The 27,844-nt window shown below is 36.8% G+C and overlaps 1 protein-coding gene across 2 annotated transcripts in view; it reads left to right on the top strand.

Annotated features, from left to right (window-relative positions):
- Positions 1-27,844, top strand: part of ralgps1 (Ral GEF with PH domain and SH3 binding motif 1) — a 152,608-nt gene that overhangs the window by 105,896 nt on the left and 18,868 nt on the right. For both annotated transcript variants that reach the window (XM_048210036.1, XM_048210035.1), the window contains one exon: positions 25,107-25,244. In XM_048210036.1, the coding sequence (XP_048065993.1) occupies positions 25,107-25,244 (138 nt within the window). The remainder of the gene's footprint in view (positions 1-25,106; positions 25,245-27,844) is intronic.

Here is a 27,844-nt window from a genome sequence, read left to right as displayed (position 1 = left end):
TCCATACAGTTAAAATTAAGTTTTGAACCCCATTGATATTCAACTTATCGACAAAAACATTCAAAGTAATTTTTAAAATGTCTTCTTTTGCATTCCGTCAAGAAAGGTACTTTATGGTACTTAAATTTGAAGTGTCTATAAAAATTGTGAGTGACATGTTTGTCTTGATGTCCAGAGTAAAGCATGACTTGCGTTGATGTCTAGCTGGTGGAGCATTTTCCCTTAAGTCACAGCTGAGAACAAGGTGTGCTCTGTTAATGCCTGTTTGGGTTCAGGTCTGCTAGTTTTAATGCCGGGAACGGAGCAGTAGTGATGTGGACAGCACTGCAGGCGACGTTATGCTTAACGTCATGCTTAAGATACTGCCTTGTTTGCTTGTGTTAACTGTTGGGGGGAGGTGATCCCTAGTCAGTGACCCTCTATAGGCTAGTGTGTGGATGTCAACTATCAGCACCTCTGGATATTTAGACGAGTTGGATTTTGTTTTATTCAACAGTGAAATGCTTTTGAATTGTACTGGAATATTTATGGTTGGTTCCCCCAGAAATGAAAATTCTGTCATCTGTTACTCACTCTCATGTCGTTTCAAACCTATAAGACTTTTGTCTATCTTCTCAACATAAATGAAGATATTTTTAAATGAAGAGGGCGGAGAGATTTCTGTCTCTCCACTAAAAGTCTATACACAGTCTATTCAAACATTCATAAAGAAGTTTAATCCAAGTCTTCTGAAGATACATTATCGCTTTATATGATAAATAGACTTATTTTAGGCTTCTATTCACATATAAACATTGATCAGCATATATAAACAGAAGCTCAACCACACTTGCTTGACATGTGACGACAAACCTCATTGGTTCTTGCGGAAGCTCAAATGTACTGGGGTGATATGTGAGAAAGAACTTCATTGGTTCTTGCTACAGATGCACCGATACCACTTTTTCTAGAAAGAGTCCAATACGATACTTTCATTTTTGGTACTTGCCGATACAAAGTGCCAATATTCATGCTAAAATATTGGGTAGACAAACCAGAAGAATTTGAATTAAATTAGTTGGGTTTTTCGTTAAAATGTATTATAGGAGCTTATGTTGCTTTCACTGTTCATTCTATTGCTTTGTCATATTTTATCTTTAATTTTCTTTTTGTCTTTTGTTGTTAGATGAATATTAAGGACATTAATAATAAAGAAACATTAAGCTGCACATATCCAACATACTGTTACACATGCACATGTAAACTGTTTACATTCACTTAAGACATAACCAACTATGCTTCACAAGGATAATCATCGATATAGGCATTTTGACATAAATCTGCGAGAATTTGTCCATTCAAGTACAAGAAGACATGAAAGACAACTAAATTCAGTAGGCTATTCATGTTCTGTCTGAGGGCCTGTTTACACCTGGTCACTTCATGCGTTTTCTCTGATCGGATAGCTATCTGATTTATAAAAACGATTGCATTTACACTTGGCCACATAAATGTGTCTCCAGTTCCCACGCTATAGGCAGATTTCATGGAGTTCACATCATTGAAAGCAACAGATATGAGCTGCATTTTATTGATCATCAGCTAATTTCGAAATCAAAGACCGCAATAGGAGAGAGCATGGCAACAGCACTGGTAAGATCATTTAGTCTCATTACTTTTAATGAAGATGATTGTGTTTTGAGCGCCTGTGACTTACTTTCATTTTGATTTGCGGCAGTTTGCGCGTTGTCTTGCTGAATAGATACTCAGCTGCTCATATGTGGCGATGCGTGCTGCAGTAGCGCTGTCATATCTGACTATAACATGTTATTTAACCTATAACACGCGCTCAAACATTTATTTTTTTAGTATTTTTGGGAGGAGTTCAATTTAAATATGTGGTTTCAACAACCAGATGCATTTAGACCTGTTCAGTTTTGACGGGAATGCGTCCCAGACCACCTCCTGAAGTGGTTTGAGCGATCGGATTTATATCCGTTTCGAATGCGTTTCGGAGGGCAGTTAGACCTGGTCTTTTCACGATCGATAGATATCCGATCAGTGAAAACACATGAAGTGACCAGATGTAAACAGGCCCTGAGAGGCAGCTTTCTGGGCGCACGCTTCGGATGTTTGCGCACAGAAAACATTTTGAAAACGTAATGTGATTATCATGCAACAGTTCATGTTTTTACTTACATATACAATTTAGTTTTAATCCAAATGACTTGTGTGTGCTGAGTGAGCGATCAGCAATCAAGAGCATGCAACAAGCGTGCACACTCTCTCTCTCACTCTCTCTCGACCATCAGTTAACGTAAATGTTTCCTTGCTATTGACATATTAAACCAAACTACAAATTTTCCAGCGATGTCTGTAAAAAAGGGATGCATTCAACGAGCTCACGCATATGTGACGGCGTGTATTACTGTATACTGGTATCGGTATTGGTTCATCCCTAGTTCTTGTGCATCAAGAAAGCATGCTTGAGCTTCCGTGACCAAATTTGAATGCTATAGGTATGTTCGCTGATCAGTGTTTAAGATGAACTAAAGTCTTATGGATTTGTAACAACAAGAGGGTGAGTAAATGAAGACAGAGTTTCCATTTTGGGGTGAACAATCCCTTTCAAATGAATTTCCTATTGAAATTGTAGCAAGTTAAATTTTGATTTCACTGGGTCTTGATGAATGAAATGAAATATTGAAATATTGCCAGTCGGGTACATGCCAGTGATCAGCAAAGCACTTTGCTGTTAAACAAAGTTTCATCTTGTCATGCTCTCTCTCAGATCCCGTGAAATGTGAGCAACATGTGCAATGAGAAACAGCATGGTACATTTCATTCTCCTGCTGAGTGGATGACTTATTTCTGTCGGAGAATAGGAAAGCCTTTCTAGACATTGTTTGTTCTCTATTTGAATACAGCAAACCAGTATCGCAATAAGGGGCAAGTTCCTTGTCCCAACACAGATGGACCACACGTTTCACCACATTACCACATGGGACCACATTAAAAGCAAAATATGTACGATTTTTGGATTAAAATATCCAAAAACCACTAGAACAGTTATATTTTGTTGACTTGTGTACTTATCCCAGATGTTTCCAAGAATTATTAAATCCAGAGAAATGAGCAATTTTAACCAGGACACAGACTGTGTTTGTGCACCACCTATCAGTGACGTCCTACCTGCGTTACCATCGATTTCCGGTTGTAGAAACCATTGAAACACTAAAGACGCTTTAATATATTACATGCTTTATTAGACAAGGGAACAACTGTTTAATTGCATGCCATTTATCAACACAAGCCATCCAGCATTTATTAATATGATATTCTAATATCGATCTAGCCTACTGCAGTGTGCAACAAGTGTCTCATAGCAGCCACCGAGTGAACGCTCAGAGTAACATTATAACATAATTTTCAACACACTCAAATGTATCTAATATGATAAACAGCGCTGCTTTACCCCACATACTTTACACTTGACCAGAAGAAGCAGAAGCTTCTGTGGCATAATAAAAGCTCCACTGCTCTCGAGGCGTCTGTTGCGCTCGTCTCTCATTAGCAATCGCTACAGCAGCCTCATTCAGCTCCCACAGCACTCGCCCTGCTCTTCTTCATAATATAGTAACATTAATAATCTCATCCATGAACATGATTTCTGCCCGAGTCCCGTCCCGATTCTTTTCCACCGGCTGTGATGTGAAGACGACAACTCCCAAGATTCTACGCTCAATCTCGGCATCATCAAGCTACACCTTTGATTTGAATAGGTGACCTCTAGTGGCGAAAATGTACATAGTGTGCCTTTAAGTCAATTACATGAATGCTTTTTATAGAATAATTTTTAATTAAAGAAACTTTTAATAAGTGACATACTAGATGGCATCAAATCTTTTTTTTATATAATAGATGTAAGCGAGATGCAGTGTAACATCTTCAATTTGTCCTCCCTTGTCCATTTGTTCTTCATTGATGCAGCCTGAATATGTCAGCATAAGCTTTGCCTGTTGTTCTGATTTCCAGCCAGGCCAAAGATCAGTGTGAGATAATTTCCTGTCTGCAGGAGAAGTCCATGGGAAAGCGATAGAGAATTACAAACCTCTGGAACAAACACAAATCCAGATTCAAAAATACGTCCCACAAAGCCACTAAAATGAATACAGTAATTAGAATTTGGGATTTTCATAGCTGTTGTTTGAGGGTGTGTAGATGTCTGGGTGTAGATGACAATTAGAAATAAAAGCATTTTGTCTACATCATATATTTTTATATGACTTAATATTTTTTTGTTTGTTTACTTGTTTTTCATGTGTGGTATTTATCAACCCAGTTACTATCAGTGTTTTTCCTTTTTAGGTAATGAACTTCCATAAATGTCATTGAAAAAATAAAAATAAATAATGACATCATCTTCCTTACAGGACATCTTCAAGGACAAGTTAAAGCTGCTGTAGGGAGTTTTTAGAAAACCTTGACTTAGCCTGAAAATTTGAACAAGCACAACTCACAGGTCACTCCCCCTTGCTCTATGCTGCGCTACAGCCCTCCCTCCACAGCTCCTCCCCCATCACAACGGAGCCTGCCGTGAACGCGCAGGCTAGTAAGGCAGATAAACAGTTATAGCACATTCACTGGTACAGACGAAACATCATCAATATGATTTACACTGACTATGGCCTGCCCATACTTTGACTACAAACTTGGTCCTCAAAACATTATGTATTTTGCAATACATGTAATGTAACTATATGACGTTGCACTATTTCTATAAGTAATAAATAGCTAGTATGATAATATAGCTAACGGTAACTAACGTTACAGTATGCAAGTAATTATTCTATCGATATGTAATGCTAAATAAGGTTTGCTAATACATTATTTCAGCAACATGACAAGCCAGTGAATTAGTAGGTTTCAATTTGCTTTGCACAGTGCGTGACATTTTATCTGTATGTTATGCGGCTAGAGTTTTGACACCGAGTTAATGGGCTCCGACGAGGAATCCACACCCACAGCGACTTCGAGGAGTCAACGGGCGGGGAGAAGAGGAAGCATCAGGCAGGGGACGGGCAGGCCTGATTTAAAATGATCTTAGTTGTGTAGTTACTTGTCAAGCAGAAATGTGGCTGACTCTGCATCGGTTTTTAATCCTTTCAGGACACGTAGATCCCTCCACCTCGGAAAAGCCGCTCCGATATTTACCCTCGTTTTATTTCGGGCTCTATCTAATTCTTTCTTTTTGGCTTTTTTATCATCGTCATCTGTCTTTTTCCGTTTACCCGTCTTTATTTTGTGAGCAGGTGCCACTCGAGGAATCGGCAGTTGTTTTTCCGCCATAAGCAAAGCTGCGGCACACCGGTAACTTGAATTTGAACGCCTGTATGCGCTGGCGCTGTGCATGAGAGGGGTGAGATCAGCGCGCACGCGAGCTTGATTGACACTGCTAAGACACTCCTCCTGGCTCTGATTGGTTGTTTCTTACCGGGAGCGGTGTATTTCTGCAAATGGCAATAGGACCACTGGGAGGAGCCAGAGGAGCTTGATTTTTTTCACAGATTATCTCTCTCATATTCTACTGTCAGGACATAATGACAGGTTTAACAAATATGTAAAAAATACATTTTTACAAAAGTTACCTACTGCAGCTTTAAAGTCTCAACATGTTTTGTTATGTTTGTAGGCGACATGTTTTAAATAGAGATGCACCGATTGCAATTTTCTTGGCTGATTCCGATTTCCGATTTTTTGTTAGTGAGATCGGCCGATACCGATTTTTGCCGATTCCGATTTTCTTTCTAAGAACTATAATTGACAACATATAGAAACAAAAATCTACTTTTCTTCCATGCAAAGTTTTATTTTCATAAAAAAAAAAACAAGTAAAAGTCAGTAATAAAATATAAACAGCTCAAATAAATGCAATAGAATAAAGAGAGCTATGAAACTAAGTTTTTTGGGTTAACTGGGTTTCTATTCAGGTAAGAAATACTACAGAAATTAAAGTAATCAAATGTAAAATGACACATTCAGTATTATTTTACATTGGTTACCTTAATTTCTGTAGTCTTTATTGTAAATATTAATACAGATCAATTCTTACCATTAAAAGTTATAAAACGTATTTTAATCAAGAGCAGAAAGTGATTTTCTTTGTCTTTTGTTCTTTGATTAACATGACAGACAACAGCATGAATATTGGACTGCTGTCCCTTTAAGAGTTTATGAACGGTGTTCAACGGACCCAATAGACCTCTTTGGAGCAGACGTCACAATTACGTCACTTGCAGCTGCGCGCGCATAGTGGTTGCAGAAAAATAGCGGTAGCAATTGGAGGAAAATGTGCAAAATCCACAGAATAAGAGAAAAACGTTTTGTTGTGCCTCTGGATGTTGGAATCGGAATGCAAAAAAATATAGTCTTCATTTTTAAAGAAAACCATCGTTGAAAACGTCCTTTGAAGCTAAACGGAGACGTTTCACAGACTGGACTGATGACACCTGCAAGGATTAGTCTACTATTAAAGCAGGAATTTGATGTAAACAGTAAGTCTACATAATATTCACATATACAGTTCAGAGGACATACATACATAGCAGTTACAGCATGAAATAATATTTAAACCTATAACATTTTACATAGATAACTTTTAAACATAGTCTATAAAATTTTTATTTCACAATTCTGACTTTTTTTCTTGCATTTGCGTGTTTATGACTCCCAGTTGGGCCATTATAAATCGCAATTGTGAGTTTATTTCACAATTCTGAGGGGAAAAAAGTCAGAATTGCGGGATAAATTGCAATTCAGAAAACGAGTATAACGAGTTACAGGATAACGAGCATATCTCACAATTCTGTTTTTCTTTGTAAGAAATGTGAGATATAAACTCAGGTTTGTGAGAAATAAAAGTCAGAATTGTGAGATATAAACTCAAAATTAACTTTTTTTAATTCTTTTATTTCGTGGGTTCCATAGACTGCTACTGCTCAACTGTTATTTTCTGCAACCAGGTAGGCTCCGCCCATAAAAAAACGTCATCGCTGTTTGCAAACACCAAATTGGTCTATACTGTTACACACGACATGGGTTCACTTTCTTAGCTATTTAACGATTCAAAACTGACTGTGTTTATCTGTATACTCGCCAAGATTGCCTGTGCCGCTGGTTTTGACATACTTTTGTATGTATTTGACAGTTTAAGCGCATTATGCTCATAATGCGCTTAAACTGTCAAATACATACAAAAGTATGTACTACTCGTTTTGGTACTTGTGACTGTTTGATTTCTGTCTCTGTTTGAGACTGAGCGTGGCTTGTTCGCTTCACTAATATAGATCAGTGGAGCGCGCGCTTTCGGTGTGACCCAGAAACCTGCGGGAATGACTAAAATTATGCGCAGTAAGCAATATTTAACCGGAGCGAATGAGACGAGGGAGAGAGGACGCGCCCGCGCGGGTGTATGTCACTTCACCGTGACAGAGAAGAGCGCGAGAACGCGCATTTGACGTTATTGCCTGTGCCGCTGGTAACAAAAAAGATCGGCTCGGAATCGCTAAGAAGTGAGACTGATCGATCTGGCCGATCAATCGGTGCATCTCTAGTTTTAAATGTAAATCATCTTCAAATTTCGCATGAAATGAAAATTCACCTGTTTTCTAAATGCATGTTATTGACTTTTCAGTAATCCGTTTCACTTTGATGTGTGTCACAATACGGAACGAAAGATTTCCGTTACTTCCGTCCTGTAATGTTAAACTGTAAAACCTTTTTAAGGCATAATTATACCTCCAAATATATTCAAATAACAATACAAACTGCTAACATTTAAGCAAATTATTTATCTGATAGAATGTTTAAAATCACCTTTTTCATAAAATGAAATATTCAGTCTTTGTTTTGACATCATGGGCATTTAAGACCTCTGCTGTTGGATGCTTTGGGCCTCAAATAATTTACTATTAAGTTGTAGCAAATGTTCAGATATGCACCATTAGCTCTTCTGTACTGATGTTTGGGTGACATTGCAAGACCTTTGTGTCGATGAGAGCAGGGTGAAGCGGCCTACTCTGAGGAGGAGGGGTGGGTGAGGTGATAGGAGCGAGGTGCTCAGTATGTGATCACTACACTTGAAAGAGAGTCCTTGTTTGTTTTGGATCAGCGTAGCTCCGCACATACAGAAAGGGACTGTTCTCCATCTTCAGGGCCCTTGGGGCAAGATACTCCATTCACCTTCTGTTCTCTGTCTGTTTTGCTCAGCTCTTCTGTTTCTACACCCCCTTTTTAGATGATTCCCATCCTTATACAGAACTGGATAATTGGGGCGTTAATAGCTGGATGAGCCTCTTTTGTTCAAGGTACTTCATTTTCAAGAGCAGCTTGAGACCCCTGCTGCACAGTCTTTGTTTTCTTTGAATTAATTTGTTTAGCTTTTTATTTTTGATCCAAATGAGCTTAGAAGAAAATAAAACCCTTGAACAGGCATTATAGAGGCATAAATAGCCAAAACATAGTCGCTTTCTGTGTTTCAATGCAGAGAGTTGATGTAAAAGAGTGCTAAAATATGTATTATAAAAGACTTCGGTTGCCGTTTCGACTCAATTCAAAATGCCTTTCTGTAATTGTTTCATATAAGCATATAAATCATTTTGATACCCGCTACAAAAACGGCACTTAAAATGACAAATGTGAAGGTCTTCTGTTTTAAATGAGAAAACCAGAGAGGTGTTTTCAACCACAGAGGCGGATGGAAAAGGAAGCAATTCATGACCCTTTGACCTCTAACTCTTAATTTTATTTCCATGTTAAACTTTTGGGGTTTTATGCTTTAGATTGGCCTTCCAAAACTTCCTTATTTTTCTGAAAGTGTAGTCTCTATAGGTGTAAACTGCTCCCTTTGTCACCAGCCTTGTACATTTTATGAGTGTCATGAATCAGTTCTTGTCATTAATTCTTCCATCGAGGGGAAAAAATGTGGAATTCTCTTACAGAAGAGAGAAATCCAGAGGTATTTCCACTCACTGGCAGAATATGATGTGTCACATTCACTCAGATTTTAGATATACAGTTTTTAAATGAATAAACCCATCATGGTCTGTATAATATCCAGAAATTTGTTTGACATAAATATAAAAAATATGAAATCTCAATAGCTCAGAGTTATGACAGCTTTAACAGCCTCAAAGTGTAATTTTCATTGTAAAAACATTTTGAGTCTATACACCAACCGCATTCTTGGTTTCATTCAGTAGTCTTCTTTTAGTTTAATAGCAAAAGCATATTCTGTATATACTAAAATATGTTATCGTCATTCATTTTTGTGTCCTCAGCAATAGCATTAAAGGATGAAAATGTAGGCCAGTAGCACCTTTAAATGTGAGACTTGCAGTGCTTTCGTCTGTCTGTATATTGGTTTATGTTCACTTCTTTTAGGGTTGTAAAAAATTCTTTCTCTTGTCCAAAAATGTAAACTTAACATATTTATAACTGCCTATAATTTTCTACTGTAGATCTCGGGGATACTCTCTTATGGACCGATATATATTGTTCTGTTACAGCTGATTTTCAGTTAAAGCATTTAAAGACATACATAATCACAAGTTCTGACTCTTATTAGAATACATTTACATGACCAAAAACAGACTTATTTATTAATTAATTTAATACCTATCCATTCAATGCACACCTTTTAAGTGTGTAAGTATGTTTTCATGTCATTTTCTGCCTTTATAAATCCAGATTTCTCCCTAGTTTTAACATAGGATTAGATCCACGGAATTTATGACAGAATCATTTTGTAAATGAAGCCCCTGGTTTTGTGATTTTTTTTGCATGCTGATTTTGGAAGCGAGGTAACTTTTCTACGTCCCTTAAGACAACTCTCCTTTCTCTCTTTCCACCCATTCCAACTATTGATACTAGATAAACAATAGCTCAGTATTACAACCCTGAGCGCTACGGAAAAATCCAGGAGTTGGAAACCTCAGAGAGTCGTGGTGTGGTGAGATGAGGTTCCAAGCAAAGCACATACTGTACCCAGTGTCTCAGTGTGAGGGACTCACCATTTGTTATTATTTCCCATGTTCAGCAAGTATGGTAATACCTTGCAGATTAAAAGAAGGGCCTCAATCAACCGCAACTAGCTTATACTGCCAGTTTTCTGGGGGGGGTCACAAAATAATGGGGCTTTTCCATTTTCCACTGTACGTAAGGTTTTTTAAATTACTTGATTTAAACACAATACGCTGTTGTCAAAGTAGGCAAACACTGGGACAATTTTGTGGGACATGTTTTAAAAAATTGTATGACCTTCTTAAAGGCATAGTTCACCTGAAAGTGTAAATTCTGTCATCATTTACTCACCCTCATGTCATTCCAAATCTGTATAGACTCTCTTTTATTCTGTGGAACACAAAAGAAGAAATGTTTCAAGTGTTTTTGTCCACACAATGAAAGTAAATAGGGTCCAGAACAGCACTTCATTGTATGGACAAAAAACACAGACATTTTTCAAAATATTTTCACAGGCCTCAGTTTGCTCCGCTGCAATATATGAGCAACAAAGATTGCACTAAAGTACCTTTTTTAGCGCTTTCTTCCTTCCAACAAAGGGATAGTTCACCCAAAAATGAAAATTATCCCATGATTTACTTACCCTCAAGCCATCCTAAGTGTATATCTTCTTTCAGATGAACACAGCCGGAGATATATTTAAAAATATCCTTAGTCTTCCAAGGTTTATAATGGTTGTGAATGCCAAAAAATGCATCCATCCAGTAATCCAGTAATCCAGAGGAGACCTTTTGAAGTGAAGGGTTGCATTTTTATAAGAAACATATCCATATTTAAAACTTTATAAATTAAAATAACTAGCTTCCGGCAGACGACTGTACACATACTGCACAAGTCGATTTGGGCAACCTCTGTCCCGACGCATGTCGCAATGACAAACGCGGAGGCGCAGAGGAGAGAGCAAAACAAATCACCGGTCATGGATTAGAAATCTAAAACGAGAATTTTTAAAGGTGCCCTAGAACTTTTTTTTAAAAGATGTAATATAAGTCTAAGGTGTCCCCTGAATGTGTCTGTGAAGTTTCAGCTCAAAATACCCCATAGATTTTTTTAAATTCATTTTTTTAACTGCCTATTTTGGGGCATAATTAGAAATGAGCCGATTCAGGGTGTGTGGCCCTTTAATTCTCGTGCTCAAGGCCCAAGAACTCGCGCTTGCCTTAAACAACATAAAAAAAGTTCAAACAGCTAATATAACCCTCAAAATGGATCTTTACAAAGTGTTCGTCATGCAGCATGTCTAATCACGTAAGTATGGTATTTATTTGGATGTTTACATTTGATTCTGAATGAGTTTGAGGCTGTGCTCCGTGGCTAACGGCTAATGCTACACTGTTGGAGAGATTTATAAAGAATGAAGTTGTGTTTATGAATTATACAGACTGCAAGTGTTTAAAAAATGAAAATAACGACAGCTCTTGTCTCCGTGAATACAGTAAGAAACGATGGTAACTTTAACCACATTTAACAGTACATTAGCAACATGCTAACGAAACATTTAGAAAGACAATTTACAAATATCACTAAAAATATCATGTTATCATGAATCATGTCAATCATGTTATTATTGCTCCATCTGTCATTTTTCGCTGTTGTCCTTGCTTGCTTACCTAGTCTGTTGATTCAGCTCTGCACATCCAGACGTTAATACTGGCTCCCCTTGTGTAATGCCTTGATCATGGGCTGGCATATGCAAATATTGGGTCGTACACCCCGACTGTTACGTAACAGTCGGTGTTATGTTGAGATTCGCCTGTTCTTCAGAGGTCTTTTAAACAAATGAGATTTATATAAGAAGGAGGAAACAATGGAGTTTGAGACTCACTGTATGTCATTTCCATGTACTGAACTCTTGTTATTTAACTATGTCGAGGTAAATTCAATTTTTGAATCTAGGGCACCTTCAAAGAGAAATGTCTGAGGATTTCGATATAAGAGAAGAGGAGCAGCCCTATTTGTTTAAATCATGAGAGGCGTCTAAGCTTACAATTCTCCTACATCCTGCATCATACATCGTGTCATCGCGACTTGCGCATTCTGCGTACGGTCATTTACCAGAAGCTATAGTTATTTGAATTTATAAAGTTTTAAATAACGCATCCCTTCTCTTCAAAAGGCCTTTATTAACCCTCTGTAGCCATATGGATTACTTTGATTATGGATGGATTATGGATTGTTTTAAAACATGGCTCCCCATTCAAGACCATTATAAACCTTGGAGGACTAAGGATATCTCTGATTGTGTTTGTCTGAGAGAAGATAGTCATATACACCTAGGATGGCTTGAGGGTGAGTAAATCATGGGATAATTTAAATTTTTGGGTGAACTATCTGGGCCATAACCATAAAGGCTATTACATTTGTCATCCGCCAATCTTGAACATTTGGCTATATCATTTCTTAATTGAATATATTACTAGGGATGTCCCGATCAGGTTTTTTTGCCCTCGAGTCCGAGTCCGAGTCATTTGATTTTGAGTATCTGCCGATACCGAGTCCCGATCCGATATAAAGAAGAGCGAAAAAAAACAGATCCAGGATGTTCCTTATTTTTTATTTAATTACAAACAGAGCACTTCTGTGAGGTAGCTTGAACAATCAAGTAATAAATAACATAAATTGTTCACTTCACTTCACTTAGTGCAACAGTAAATATAAAAAAGGCTAATATAAAAACAAATATATTTGGTTTGATTTGGGTATGCTGCAGTCTGTGTAATAACTAAAATAATGTTTATATATATCATATTTTCTGGCTAGTTTACTTTAGTTTTTTATAATACACCATACTTTAACCCAAACTAAATAATAAAAAACAAGTTTAAATGGGTAAATCTTCTATTATTATTTTTTATTCTTAATTTTCTTTTCTGTCATACTCAAATTCTTGCTAAAACACATTAGACATGCGTATTGTGTGCATTTTGAACACTTTTTGTGTGAAATTATATTTATTTTGTCCATCAAAAGTGTGCTCTCACTTTAATTACACGTCAGCAGCGCAGCGTGTGTCTCAATCAGCTCCCTAGTTCAGTAGTCAGGGTGCTGATCAGGGTATCAGCCACATTCACTTTCATTATATACTGATTCACGACCTAGGGAGCTAGGGAGCTGATTGAGACACAGGGATAGACTCGGTGCCGAGACGATCGCGGCACTGCTGCTTACGCGACGCTCCTGCCTGACGCTTTACGAGCTGCTCCTGCTGCCTGTGTGAATGCATCCGTTGGTTGACATGTACGCTGAAAAAAATATGCGCTACTCACGCGCCGCTTATGCTTGCAGTGTGAAACAGGCCTAACTCTGTGCCACCGCATCACTATAGATGTGTTAAAAATAATGAGAATATATATACATATATATCCGAGTCCTGATCGGGAGGTAACGTCCGATTCCGATCGAGTCTGAAACCACATGATCAGGCCCGATTTCCGATCACGTGATCGGATCTGGACATCCCTATATATTACTACAATTATATTCATCAGTGAAGTTGCACTCTTATCGGGACATCTCACAGCTCTAAGAATCTCATTTATCTTTACATGTTTGATATACAAGTGCATCTCAATTATTCAAAAAGTAAAACTTAAATATATTCTAGATTTATTAGACATAAAGTAAAATATTTCCAGACTTTTTTGTTTTCATTTTGATGATTACAGCTTGCTGCTCATCAAAATCAAAAAATCAGTGTCTCAAATTATTAGAATATTTAATTTCAAGTTCTATTAAATTGCCATTCTCAGGGTATAAATACTGGGTTTAGGTCAGTAATCCCAACAGCAGTCATGGGGAAGTCTGCTGACTTGACAGTTGTCCAGAAGACGATCATCAAGACCCTCTACAATGAGGGTAAGCCACAGAGGGTCATTGCTGAAAGAGCTGGCTGAGAGTGCTGTGTCAAAGCATATTCATGGAAAGTTGACTGGAAGGAAAAAGTGTGGTAGGAAAAGGTGTACAAGTGAAAGGAATGACCGCAGGCTTGAGAAGATTGTCAGGGTTCAAAAGGAGTGGAAGCTGGAGTCAGTGCATCAAGAGCCACCGCACACAGACGTCTTCAGGAAATGGACTACAACTGTCACATTCCACGTACCAAGCCACTTCTGAACCAAAGACAATGTCAGAAGAGTCTTACCTGGGCTAAGGAGAAAAATAACTGTACTGTTGCTTAGTGGTCCAAAGTCCTTTATTCAGATGAAAGTAAATTTTGCATTTCATTTGGAAATCAAGGTCCCAGAGTCTGGACGAAGAGTGGAGAGGCACAGAAACCATGTTGCTTGAAGTCCAGTGTGAAATTTCCACAGTCAGTGATGATTTGGGCTGCCATGTCATCTGCTGGTGTTGGTCCACTGTGTTTTCTGAAGTCCACAGTAAACTCAGCCATCAGGAAATTTTAGAGCACTTCATGCTTCCTTCTGCTGACAAGCTTTATGGAGATGCTGATTTCATTTTCCAGCAGGATTTGGCACCTGCCCACACTTCCAAAGGTACCAAATGCTGGTTCAATGACCATGGTGTTACTGTGCTTGATTGGCCAGCAAACTCACCTGACCTATAAACACCATAGAGAATCTATGGGGTATTGTCAAGAGGAAGGTGAGAGACACCAAACCCAACAATGCAGATGACCTGAAGGCCGCTATCAAAGCAACCTGGGCTTCCATTACACCTGAGCAGTGCCACAGGCTGATATCCTCCATGCCACGCTGCATTGATGCAGTAATTCATGCAAAAGGAGGCCCAACCAAGTATTGAATGCGTAGAAATGAACATACTTTTCAGAAGCCTGACTTTTTTTTTTTTTTTTTTGATCTTATGAAGTATTCTAATTTATTGAGATAGTGAATTGGTGGGTTTTTGTTAAATGTGAGCCAAAATCATCACAATTAAAAGAACCAAAGACTTAAAATACTTCAGTCTGTGTGCATTGAATTTATTTAATACACGAGTTCCACAATTTGAGAAATAAATGAACTTTTCCACAATATTCTTATTTATTGAGATGCACCTGTATATATCAGACAGACATGTTTTATCTGGTGCATGAAAGCAAAAAAGCTAATTTAATACGAAAGGATGAAAGTTCACCTCAGCCTTGTGATCCTGATGAGTACAGCAAAAGCTTTTGACATTAATCAGAAAGGGGGTTGGAGGTTTTCTCTTCAGTGGCTTTGACACTCAGTGCCGCGCTACACGCAAAGTCTGTAATGAGCCACCTCAGAGACAAGGATCTGAGAGCGCCTGGAAGAGCAGAGGAATGGAAAATACACCCCAGCCCTCCACTGTGGTCCCTGCAGAAACTCATGAGCTCATTGTTTGGCTAGACATCTGCCTCTTCTTTGAACAGTAGCCTGACCACATCCTCAAGGCTCCACTGTTCCTTTGCTCCCTGTAGATCCATGCTGCTATCGCGTTACCTCACTTCTTTTATTGAGGGAATGAAGTATTACTGCCTTGACAGCAGTTGAGTAGCATTGCACAGTTATTGATTTTCTGATTGCTTACAAACAGGTTTCCTATCCACTTTGCCCGCCATTGCCATTGGTCAGACTTACAGATCGCCACGCCCCAAACTCACACCATTGGTTGTGCCGCTGTTGCTGTGTCAGGATAATTGGGATTCTTAAACAAATAGAGCAATGTTTTGAAACCACAGAGTTTAAACTTTCCTGGGAAATCTAATGAATGACTTTCTTAATGTCGTCTCTGTATATTAATCTATGATACAAGACAGTATTTTTACACCAGTACTGATATCATCGTGTCATTGTGGATCATCCTAAATATGTAAATGTCTATCTGCTGGTTTTAGTCATTTTGGTGTTTTGAGCTTAGATGTTTTTTTTGTGCATTACATGCAAAAATGTGACATTTACTCATTCAAACAATGCACATCCTTGGTTCCAGACAGGAAACGGAAGTCTTACAAAAGTCACTACCATTCAAAAGTTTGGTGTTGGTAAGATTTGTTAAATGTTTTTGAAAGAAGTTTCTTATTCTCACCAAAGCTGAATTTACTTGATCAAAAATACACTACAAACAGTAATCTTGTAAAATATTACAATTTAAAATATTATTTTAATATATTTTCAAATGTAATTTATTCCTGTTATGGCAAAGTTACATTTTCAGCATCATTACTCCAGTTTTCAGTGTCACATGATCTTTCAGAAATCATTCTAATATGCTAATTTTGTGCTCAAGAAATATTTCTGTGTGGCTTATTATACAGATAATTTTTGTGGAATCCGTGATTCATTTTCAGGATTTGTTTGATGAATAGAAATTTCAAAAGAACAGCATTTATTTGAAATATAATTATTAATGTCCTGCAAATGTGACATTAGATCACTGAGGACTGGGGATATACAGTATTGAAACCTTAATTTTAGCCAAAATGACACTGTCTTGTATAAATTCATAATGATGTTTCAGCATTATTTTTAGCGTTGTTAGAACAATCTGTTAGTGTTGGAACTCATGATGGTCATTTTTTTTTTTTTTAGCTCTAAATCCAAACAAACATGCAGAATAAAGTTGTCTTAACTCAGCATTTTATGCAGGGCCATGTGTTTAAAATGGTGGATTAAGTGTGCTTTAGCTGTATTTCATCCCACTGAACAAAACTGACAGTGTTGAAACTCTAAATTTCATCCAAAGTGATCTCAGAGGAATTGTGCGACAGCGGTCTCATGTCGACTATTACTGTCTTCGCCACATCAAAGGACCTAACAGCGAGACTTGCATAAGACTGTCACTTATAACTTCCATAAAGTGTTTTTGCCATCTGCGTTTGTGTGCGTGTTGCTCAGTGCATATTTGTTCGTACACTACTGTTTTTCCAGTGTCTCTGGCTGTTTCGTGGACACTCCTTGAGTCACGGCACAATAGGCTCTTTTATCTCATTATGCAATATATAAAGCTTTCCAGACTGCGTGGCAATTTCCATAAACTCTGTATTGAAATCTCTAGACATGCCAGCATAATGAGTTAGTTTGTTGGTGAGAGGCATTGTAAGCCAAGTCTGCTCTAGGTTGCATTATTCTACCTTGTCAGATTGTGTTTCAGGTAGTAAAAGACAGTATAATTGTCTGAGGTTGTCATCACTGTCTGTATACATTTTACACTTGTGTGAGCAGATTGTTAAGAAGATACAAAAGTATTTTCCTGGCTCTAAAGCCGCTTGCGAGAGCCAGACTCTCTACGCATTCACCTTGACTAACAGTAACGTGTGTTTATTTAAAATATTCTTTTGGCTGCTCCCAGTTTTGCACTTTGATCCGGATCCATAATAGCACCATACTTGGCTGTGCAGCTCATGAAAAGTGTTATGGGATTCGTTGGCCGTGAATCCTGATGCGAACGAATCCAGATGCTCTAAATAAAACATAAAAGTTAACCGCACATCATCGAATGCATTAATCAATCTTGTGTTTCTTGCTCGTCCCTCAGTAATCTGTCTAATGTTGTCGAGTTCCGGATGGCAGGTGTTAACACTTCCTTTCTCAGTCATCCCAGTTGTTCGTGCTCTCTGGAAAGCCCCTGATGGGAAAACCAAATCCCTTGAGATAGCCGCTGCATAGCACCCTGCAGCCCCACTATCACATGTTAACTCATACATCTGGAATGTTTCTCTGCCACTGGCCAGGCCGCAGTCTCAACACCCTTCAAGCTGTTTGCTTGTAGAAGTTTGAAAGTTTTTTTGCTTTGTTTTTTTCCATAGCCTGCTATGAATGCAGACAGCTCATGTAATTAAAGGCCCTGAACCACTTCACTTTGGCTACAAAGTATCAAACACAAAATACAGTTTTCCACAGTTATGCACATTTAGATGTTTCCTCCATCACTGTGCAGACATGAGAATCTAGGAATAATACTATGATTACCAATAAACATCAACAAAATGTGCATGTTTTATAAAATTAATTTATAAAAGGTGCCCTGAGATAAGAGAAGCATAGCGGTTTGAACTTGGCTGATTGTCATAAGCCATGAACATGATGCATCTGGCACCACTACATTTGTGCACTTTTCTTTATCTGAACATAATACTTTTTTTCCATTCACAGGTATTTCGCAAGTTGACGTTTTGCAAGTAACAACAAAAATAGTTCTCACATTGAATCACTGAGTTAAAACAAGTCAAGTCTGCTTATTGTCATTTCATGACGTTCATTATTCAAGTTTTCCACACAGGTTGGTTCTCCTCAGGGTTTTGAGGTTGGAGGTGGAGCTTGTCTCTACTGTCTTGAAAAATACTTGGTTGTTGAAGCAGCAAAGAAACAGCTGGCATTTGTGGTATTTTACCTGCCTTCTACTGTCCTTTGCCTATTAAAAATGCGAACCGTTTCTAACTTCAACACCTATGCAAAAGATATAAGTTATAAATTAAGTTCTTAGAGCAGAATGGATAATCGCCAGAACGTTTTAAGACATCAAAGTGATATTAAGAAACTTTGGATTAAGATGTTATGTAACATGTAATGTTGATGGCAAAGAAGAAAAAAAAAGAGTCTTGAAGTCTTGAAGAGACTTTTTTTATTTTGCAAATTATTTATGTAACCTTGCCAGTCATTACCAACAAATCAACCCCCCATAGGCATACAGCTTTGTTTATTTGTGTAATTAGTCCAGTCATTTTACAAGTGAACGTTATGCTCCAGTTACTAATATGATTATGTGCACATGAAACCAGCTTTGGTCAATCAAATCCAGCTGCTTTGAAATGAGGTGACATTCATATATGTAGAACGTCGTACAGTGTCTTTTGTTATGTAAAATTGCTTCTTGTACTTGTCATAGCTGTCATTTTGATATTATTTGTATACTATATTGAATTAGATCAGCTTTCATTTTAGTTTTAGTTTAAGTAATGCTAGTTATTTTTATTAGATTTTTTAAAATATTTGTTCAGCTTTAATTTATTATTTAAATTTTAGTTTTATTACTTTTAGTACTTCATCTTATTTTATTTCGGTAAATTTCGAAGGCAGTGTTTGTAATTTTCTTTTAGGTTTTTTAAGTTTAAGTTTCTTATCTAAAATTTTATTTTATTTCAGGTTTATTTCAATTAATGGTACGGAAGAGGATTAGGGCCAAGCAATAATAAAAAAATAAAACCATCTCGAAATTAAAGTTGTTAAATTTCGAGAAAAAACTAGTTAAATTTTGAGAAAAAAGTCGAGATAAAATGTTGAGAATAAAGTCATTAAATTACGAGAAAAAAGTCATTAAATTACGAGAACAAATTAGTTAAATTATGAGAAAAATGTCGTCAAATTTCGAGAAAAAAGTTGAGATAAAATGTTGAGAATAAACGTAATTTAACGACTTTTTTCTCATAATTTAACGACTTTTTTCTCATAATTTAATGACTTTATTCTCAACATTTAATGACTTTATTCTCGACTTTTTTCTTGAAATTTAACGTCATTTTTCTCATAATTTAATGACATTTTTCTCATAATTTAACGAATTTGTTCTCATACTTTAACGAATTTTTTCGTAATTTAATGACTTTGTTCTCAACATTTTATCTCGACTTTTTTCTCGAAATTTAACGAGTTTTTTCTCGTAATTTAACAAATTTATTCTCAACATTTTATCTCGACTTTTTTCTCAAAATTTAACGAGTTTTTCTCGTAATTTAACAAATTTATTCTCAACATTTTATCTCGACTTTTTTCTCAAAATTTAACGAGTTTTTTCTCGTAATTTAACAAATTTATTCTCAACATTTTATCTCGACTTTTTTCTCAAAATTTAACGAGTTTTTCTAGAAATTTAACAACTTTAATCTTGAGATGGTTTTATTTTTTTATTATTGCTTGGCCCTAATCCTCTTCCGTATAATGGAAACAGTGTTTTAATAGTTTTAGTTTTAGTTGACAATAACATCACAGGTTTTTCCACACTTTCCCACGCTTATGTAATATAAAAAAAGCTCTGCATTCGTTTCTATATTGATTTTTAAATTCATTCATTTATTTTTATCATGGAGTTATTTATTTGTGAAATCCCCTTTCGAAATATATAGTCAAATATCTTGACTGGGCTTCCAGCCTGATCAGTGTCCTAAATGCTTTCGATATTTATAGACTAAAATTTGTGGCTGTCCCATTTGAGGATCCTCTGTGGTTAACTCGCATGTTATCATATTTACTTATTATTAGTAATATGTCACAGGTGAAGCTTATCAATCATTGATCATCTGAGACATGTCAGAATTTATTTCAATCGCCAAGATTTTTACTGCGGCGTTTTTGGTGAAACATTTCCTCAGCCATTGTGATTTATACCATCTAGCTCTGTGCAAGTCATACTGTGTCCTTAAATTCTTGGCTCGAGAGATGCATGTGAGAGTTATATTTCAAGGAGCATAAACCCTGAAGTCTGTAAATGTCTTTGACTGTAATGGTCCCTGGTTTTAGTACACTCAGCAGCGCTGTGTCCACACTCCCTGTTCTATTCATGGACATCAGTATCGGACGGCTGCTCCTTGACTGAATTCCACAGGGTGTTCAATTATGCACGTCCTGATTTTGCTGAGTTAGATGTGTTCCTGAGTCAATATATTTTGTTGATCCTGGAACAACATTCCTGTCTGAAAATTTAATCCCAACCATACCCCTACCCCTAAACCTACCCATAACTTATCCCTAAAGTCAGAGGGAAATATGTGAATAATACTAATGTAGAAGCACCTAACCCTAGTTGAAAGCCTAAACTTGACATAAATTGTAAACTTGTCCCTCAGATCTGACTGGTTGTCTGGAATGTTGTTCCAGGATCAACAAATATGTTAATCCAGGAACATATTGCACTTGGTGAAATCAGGTTCTGCATTCAATTATCAGGTCCTCCTTACAGGGATTGTTAGGGACTGAAGAGACATTGGCAACTCCTGACAGAATACAGATTTTTTTGTCTCTTTCTCTGATGGCTAAATACCCCTATTTTTGACCATTTTTGACAACCTGAAAGAGAATGACAGTGCCGACATTCTTGACGGACAGCAAGAATAACCTGTTTCTATCCATACGTACATCAATGACATTACAGAAAACTAGTTTTCAAGTTTCCTTTCATGCAGCACATTCTACATGTACTATACTGGCTATCTAAATTTGGTTTGCGAGTCTTGAAAAGTTACATCAGGTATAGAATGAGATTTGATATCTTTTTTATTACTTTTATTATGTTTTTAGCACTCCAAACTTGACTGATAACTGTGAAATGTTTTATTCTACCTCTTTATGTCTTTCTCTCAGTGGAGCTGAACCTGGTTTGACTCGAAACCAGCCACTGGAACAATCATTTCCAGAAAGTCTTATTCACTCTTATTTATTGTGTCCCAGAAAGTCTCATAAGCCTAGAATAGACCTAGCTGAAGACAAATATGTAATTATTTGCAATTAGAATATGTTTTATACCAAATGTCTGGATGTTTTTCCATTTTACCAAGCCAACATTCTCTTTCCCACTTTTTATATCAAGTAATTTTACTAAATATAAGATTGTAATGTCATTGAATCACTTGCTAACTAGCTACTAAAACACAGAGACAAGAAAATGGTTATTTTGTCCTTGCTGACTTGAAGAAAATGTGTTAATTGTCAAGTTTCTGAAAATTATTTCCACCTCAACAACATTTGTTTATAATATTTGCTTTATTTTGAGCACAGTTTTTGAGGAGGAATTTTACATATTTCACATTTAAATCATTTCTTGCCATTATTTCTCTACACTTTCTGCAAATATAAAATCATGATAGTAGTTGACCAATAGATGGCAGCTGAGGTCATTCACTTTCATTACCACTGTAGTTTTGCTGTTGTAATTGAATCCACTGAGAGGTCACTGGAGGTCAGTGAGTTACTTCACTGTTCACAGGAAGTATATGTCAGGGTCAGTCTCAGCTATACTGCTGACCTGTGACCTGCCTGACCAGCACACACATTCAACACAAGCTCTAGGCTATTTCTGTGACTTTAGTGTTTGCTATAACTCCAGATCCTATATTGGTACAGCAGATTTTTTTTGTCAGGTTTATGTCTTTTAATTTTATGGGGGCAGCTGCAAAGCCACAAAGAGTTTTGGATACAGTACTAATGGGCCTATTGTTACATGTCAAATAAATTTTACCCCATTGCATTATACACTCAGCCAATGGCGTATTTTAAGAGCACCATTTGTAAACTTGCTCACCAATGTTGCATTTCTTTGAATAAATAAAGTAAAAACAATAATAATGTGAAATATACACTGCCCGGCCAAAAAAAAAAAAAAGTCGCTGTTTGGATTTTAATAGGCAAATACTTAAAAATCTATGAATGGATCATTATTACTGTGATTATTATGTTTTTAGCATGTTATATGTTTGGCAACATTTTTTTTAACCCTTAAAGATGGAGTGTGTAGCTTTTCATTTCTTAAACAACCATGTTGGTAGACACATCATGGCCATATTCCAGGATAACAATGTCAAGATTCACCAGGGTTAAAATTGTGAAAGAATGGTTCAGACTCATTTGAAGAATCATCTGGAGTTTTATTAAAGAAAGTTCAATCATGCATGGAAATAAATGTTGTGATGTTATTTCCATCAAGAAGTGCATTATTTTTTGCTCAACATCTTGTATTGACAATGCAAGAGGTGAGCACTCTCTAAAGTCTACTCCAGCACATCCCAAAGACTTTCAGTGAATTTAAGGTCTGGATTCAGAGGTGCCAATTCACGTGTGAAAATGATTCTTCATGCTCTCTGAACCATTCTTTCACAATTTTAACCCTGGTGAATCTTGACATTGTCATCCTGGAATATGGCCATGATGTGTCTTCCTACATGGTTGTTTAAGAAATGAAAAGCTACACACTCCATCTTTAAGGGTTAAAAGAACCGTTGCCAAACATATAACAAATAAAACATAGAAACATAATAATCACAGTAATAATGATCCATTCATAGATTCATAAGTATTTGCCTATTAAAATCCAAACAGCGCCTTTTTTAGCCGGGGAGTGTATTATTACAATTCAGAATAACTGTTTTCTATTTCTATTTTAATATTTAAAAAAAAGCAAAATCAGTGTATTATTTCAATATATTCATTTTGTTGAAAACAGTTGTGCTGCTTAATGTTATTGTGAATGAAGTTTAAAAGAGCAGCATTTATTTGAAATAGAAATCTTTTGTAACATTATAAATGTCATTTTTGACATTTTCAAAATGCTGAAATGAAATATTAATTTCTTTAAAAAAATTATGTAGTATTTCATTAGTATTTCATATTAGGTTAACCCTGTATTTTTTCAGCTGAAATCATAGAGTGCTCTTCATGCTAATGACAAGTGTAATTCAGCCATCAGACAGAAGTGGTAATACACATCAGATCTGAATAGTAATGAGAGCTTTCAACCACAGAGAAGATCGGTTTATCCCACCTCAGGCCCAGGTGTCAAAACTATCCACGTCTGACCGTTTGAGCAGAACATTGACCATATTTTAGGTGTATGATTACAGAGAACAAGTGTGGCATCTGGTTTAACAGTGGAGTGGGAGAGAAGTTGTGTGGCTACTGAAGGTTTTTAGCTGCAAGGTTCATTTTTCAGCCTAACTTATCCTGCTTGCTTCACTCACTGAGAACATCCACTCTCACCTTCCTGTAATTTAATACTAGTTAAGCCACGGATAGTCTTTAGGCTTGGCGTGAGAAAGCAGACACATCCCACTGGCTGTGTAAAGTACATCTTAACTCTTCAGTTATTGACTAACTGCGCTCATTAACAGACTCGTAACCTCTACCTGCTGATTAGCAAGCTGCTTTGTGAATCCTGTAGCGGAAACAGAACACTAATGAGCAAGCAAGAACATTCAGGCGACAGCTCCAGGGCACTATTTCCAGGCCAGACACTGAATGTTGTTTAATTTTGTCACTGTCGCCTGACAATTACCAGTGTTCATGAGAATCCTGGAGAGAGTTCTCTCTGAACTATCTGTTTAAATGTAGAAAAAGAGGGGCCACTAAACTCGAAAGGGTAAAGCCTTGAAGTTTCACAACACTGAGTTCAGGGCCCAGATGTGTAATACAGTATGTCTCAAAGTACTGTAGAACATCTGTTTAAAAAGTGATAAATGAGTTTCTGGAGAATAGTATGTGGGTTTTTACAAATTTTTGACATTAAAATTTATAGTAAACCCATCTTTAAGGAATAGTTCTCCTTTACTTATCAATTACTCATTATAACCCATATGACTTGTTTTTTCTATGGAACACGAAAGGTGAAGTTTTGAATAACTGAAATACAGTATGCTGCTATCGTTCAAAAATTTGGGGTCGGTAAGATTTTTAAAAATGTTTTTTAAAAGAAGTCTCTTATGCTCATCGAGGCTGCAGTAAACGGTAAAACAGCTTTGTTAAATATTATCACAATTTGAAATAACTGTTTTCTATTTTAATACATGTTAAAATGTAATTCATTCCTGTGATGGTAAAGCTGAATTTTTAGCAGCCATTACTCCGTTTTTCAGTGTCACATGATCCCTCAGAAATCATTCAAATATGTTGATTTTGTGCGTTTAAAAACAGTTGTGCTGCTTAATATTTTTGGAAACCATGAAACATTTTTTAGGATTCTTTGATTAATAGAAGGTTTAAAAGAACAGCTTGTATTTGAAATAGAAATCTTTTTTTTAACATTATAATATATAAATTATTACTTATATAAATATAAAGTATTAATTTCATTAAAAAAAAAAATCATACTGACCCCAGACTTTTGAATGGTAGCTTAAAATAAGAACTGAAGATGCCAAGCTTCAAACTGATGTAACAGCCATAAAAATTTAATAAAAGTCCATACAACTCACTGATTCAACAAAGAGCTTACTGAAGAGGAATCATATGCATTCAGAAGTTGCATTCAAGAAATTGTATGGTCTACAGTTATATTTATTTGGTGCTTTCAGATCATTTTTGAAGTTATAAAATGACCTCTCTCAACCTCAATGTCTTTAAACACTTTTTCTTCTCTGTTTACATTAGGAATTTACCTGTTTGATATGACCTACATTGACTCCGCCTACCCTGCTTCTGACAGCATCATTGAGACTGAGCAAAGAACCAATCAGATGAACAATCTGCTGCGCATCATCTCCGACCTACAGGTGTCCTGTAATTATGGTACGTTGCTTTAAAAAAACATATTAATTTTCATAGTACATTATTATTTATGTAAGTACCATTTAGTTTTTGCTTCATCTTCCTTTACAATATATATATAAATGTGTGTGTATATATATATATATATATATATTAGGGCTGACCGATATATCGCATGCGATTGTCACGGGCATTTCGTCAGTAAAGCCGGTTCCCTGATTACCGCTAAATCGCCATCACCTGCTTTCAAATGGAGCGGCATTTAATAGACAGAGCCGTAGATCACTTACAAGCCACGCAATATCGCGTTCATATCGCAGATGAATCACCTTCGATAATGAACGCGATATTGCGTGGCTTGTCAGTGAACTACGGTATATATTCATATTAATGTTAAAGTTTTATTAAAGAAAGTTCAATCATGACAACTCTCAGAATAGTTTTAGCATGTTATTGAATATGGCAGTGTTAAAGAGTTAGTTCACCCAAAAATGAAATTCTGTCATTAAAGTGCCCCTATTATGCCTTTTTTTAAGGTTCCTAATATTGTTTTGGGAGTCTCCTACAACAGGTTTACATGCATGCAAGGTCAAAAAAACACTTTCGTTTTCTCATAATATACATTTAATTTCACCTCAGCTCTCAATGATTCATAAATGATTCGTTAGAAGCAGTTTGAAGAATCAGTCTCTGTAAACCCCTCCTTTCCGTGAGCTTACACTGCTCTGATTGGTCAGATGGCCCAATCCTTTCTTATTGGTCTACTGTGCGCACCGCGTGCCGGAAATGAAAGGCCCATTGCCATAATTGAATGACAGCTATTAATTCGCAAGGCATTGTATCCAATGTATGGACAGAAAAGATGGCATCAATTTTACCGCATCAATTCGAGCCAGAGTCCGACGATGAAACGCAGAAACAATTGATAACGATAATACATAACGGTATTCTAAGCTAAGTTTCTAACAGTAGCACTTTGTTTTCTGTTCGTAAATATATCTCCCTCGACGAAATTTAAAGGAAGCATATGTCTCAAAATCATTTTGCTATCAGATAAGTTATCTTCTCAGCTCATGCAGGGTACAGCTGCGCTTAGCCTACTTGTCGTGAATGTAAATGATGGACAGCTGTCTTTCCTCATTTCATGTGCTTTCTCAATATGGTGGTGATATGATAACTCAGTTTCATTAATGAATTTGATCAAAAGTAATTCCATTTTGTAAGATCATTTTCATCCGAGTAATTCCAAACTTTGCGAGGCAGACGACAATATTATGTGAAGATCAAATAAAATGAACTTGTTAAACACGCTCCACAGCGCCACCAGGTGCATTTAGTTATAACTGCGAGTTTTAGTGCTTAGGCTTTATCATTCACTGCATTTACAGCCAGCAAAGCAACATAGTAAAATTCGAATAGTATTAGAACGAATATTCAAATATTCGACTATTTGTGCACACCCCTAACGGGAACATAACAAAAGATTGTACTGCTGTGGTATTGTTGAAAAAATGAATTTTCCCTGGCGTCTGTGCGCGCAATAAGTGGACGGGCAATATGCTAATGTTTCGTTATGACGTCACAGCAAAACGGCTTGGGTACGGCATTACGATGTAATAAAAGCCAATAGAAAGTTAGGCTATACAAAAAAAGCCTTTAGTCTGAGTCTGTTTCATCCGATGCCTTTTTGTCTGAAGCCTTTTGGTCTGAGGCTGTTTAGTTCAATGCCTAATTGAACGAGACCTGAGACCTGACACCTGACGTTGTTTTTCCTGAGACCTGAAGCCTTTCAGTCTGAGGCGCGATGCCGTTTTGTCCGATGACTGAAGCCTTTTAGTCTGAGGCATGACGCCTTTTTGTTGTCTGACTGCGGTGTGAGGAAGTCCTAATATGAACACCGTACTTGGGATTCGTTTTACAAACGACTCGTTTAATTGACTCAGAGTCTTCTCTTACTTTTGAGAGACAACGGTGCATTTCAGATTTAAAACTTTGCAGGATGTTTTCATTTACTTAGAACTGTTACATACTACATGAAAGGTAATTTTCAAAAATCCATAATAGGGGCACTTTAAGTACTCACCCTCATGTTCCAAACCCGTAAGACCTTCATTCACTATTTCTCTGGACCTAGAATGTGGTAATTTCGTTCCTTTCTATGGGAGATAAAAAATCCTCTTGGATTTCATCAAAAAATGTCTTAATTTGTGTTCTGAAGATGAACAAAGGTCTTGCAGGTTTGGAATGACATGAGGTGAGTAATTAAAAAGACAGAATTTTCATTTTTTGGTGAACTAACCCTTTAATGCTGTTCCTGCTACAAAACAAGTTTGGACTTGCTACTGCTAATAGATACACAAACATGCTGCTGTGAGCATGTAAGATATGCTGCTGCTGCATAAATAGACGTACATAAATCCTGTAGCAGATCTAGGCAGGTGGAGCTGGAGGTGGTGGAGGGTTTCAAAGGAACTCATATAATTTGCTGCAGGATTAGCTAACAGCAAACAATAAACCAGACTATTTAAATGTTGAGCAAGCAATCTCATTGACTACAGGATCAGCAGAGGCCAATCAGCAGATGCAGATTTCATGTAAAGGACATATCAGCCTGTACCCTC

This window comes from Megalobrama amblycephala, linkage group LG12, assembly GCF_018812025.1.
Source record: "Megalobrama amblycephala isolate DHTTF-2021 linkage group LG12, ASM1881202v1, whole genome shotgun sequence".
Lineage (NCBI taxonomy): Eukaryota > Metazoa > Chordata > Actinopteri > Cypriniformes > Xenocyprididae > Megalobrama > Megalobrama amblycephala.
The sequence above is the reverse complement of the archived record's forward strand: the minus strand, read 5'-3'. Positions and strand labels throughout refer to the sequence as shown.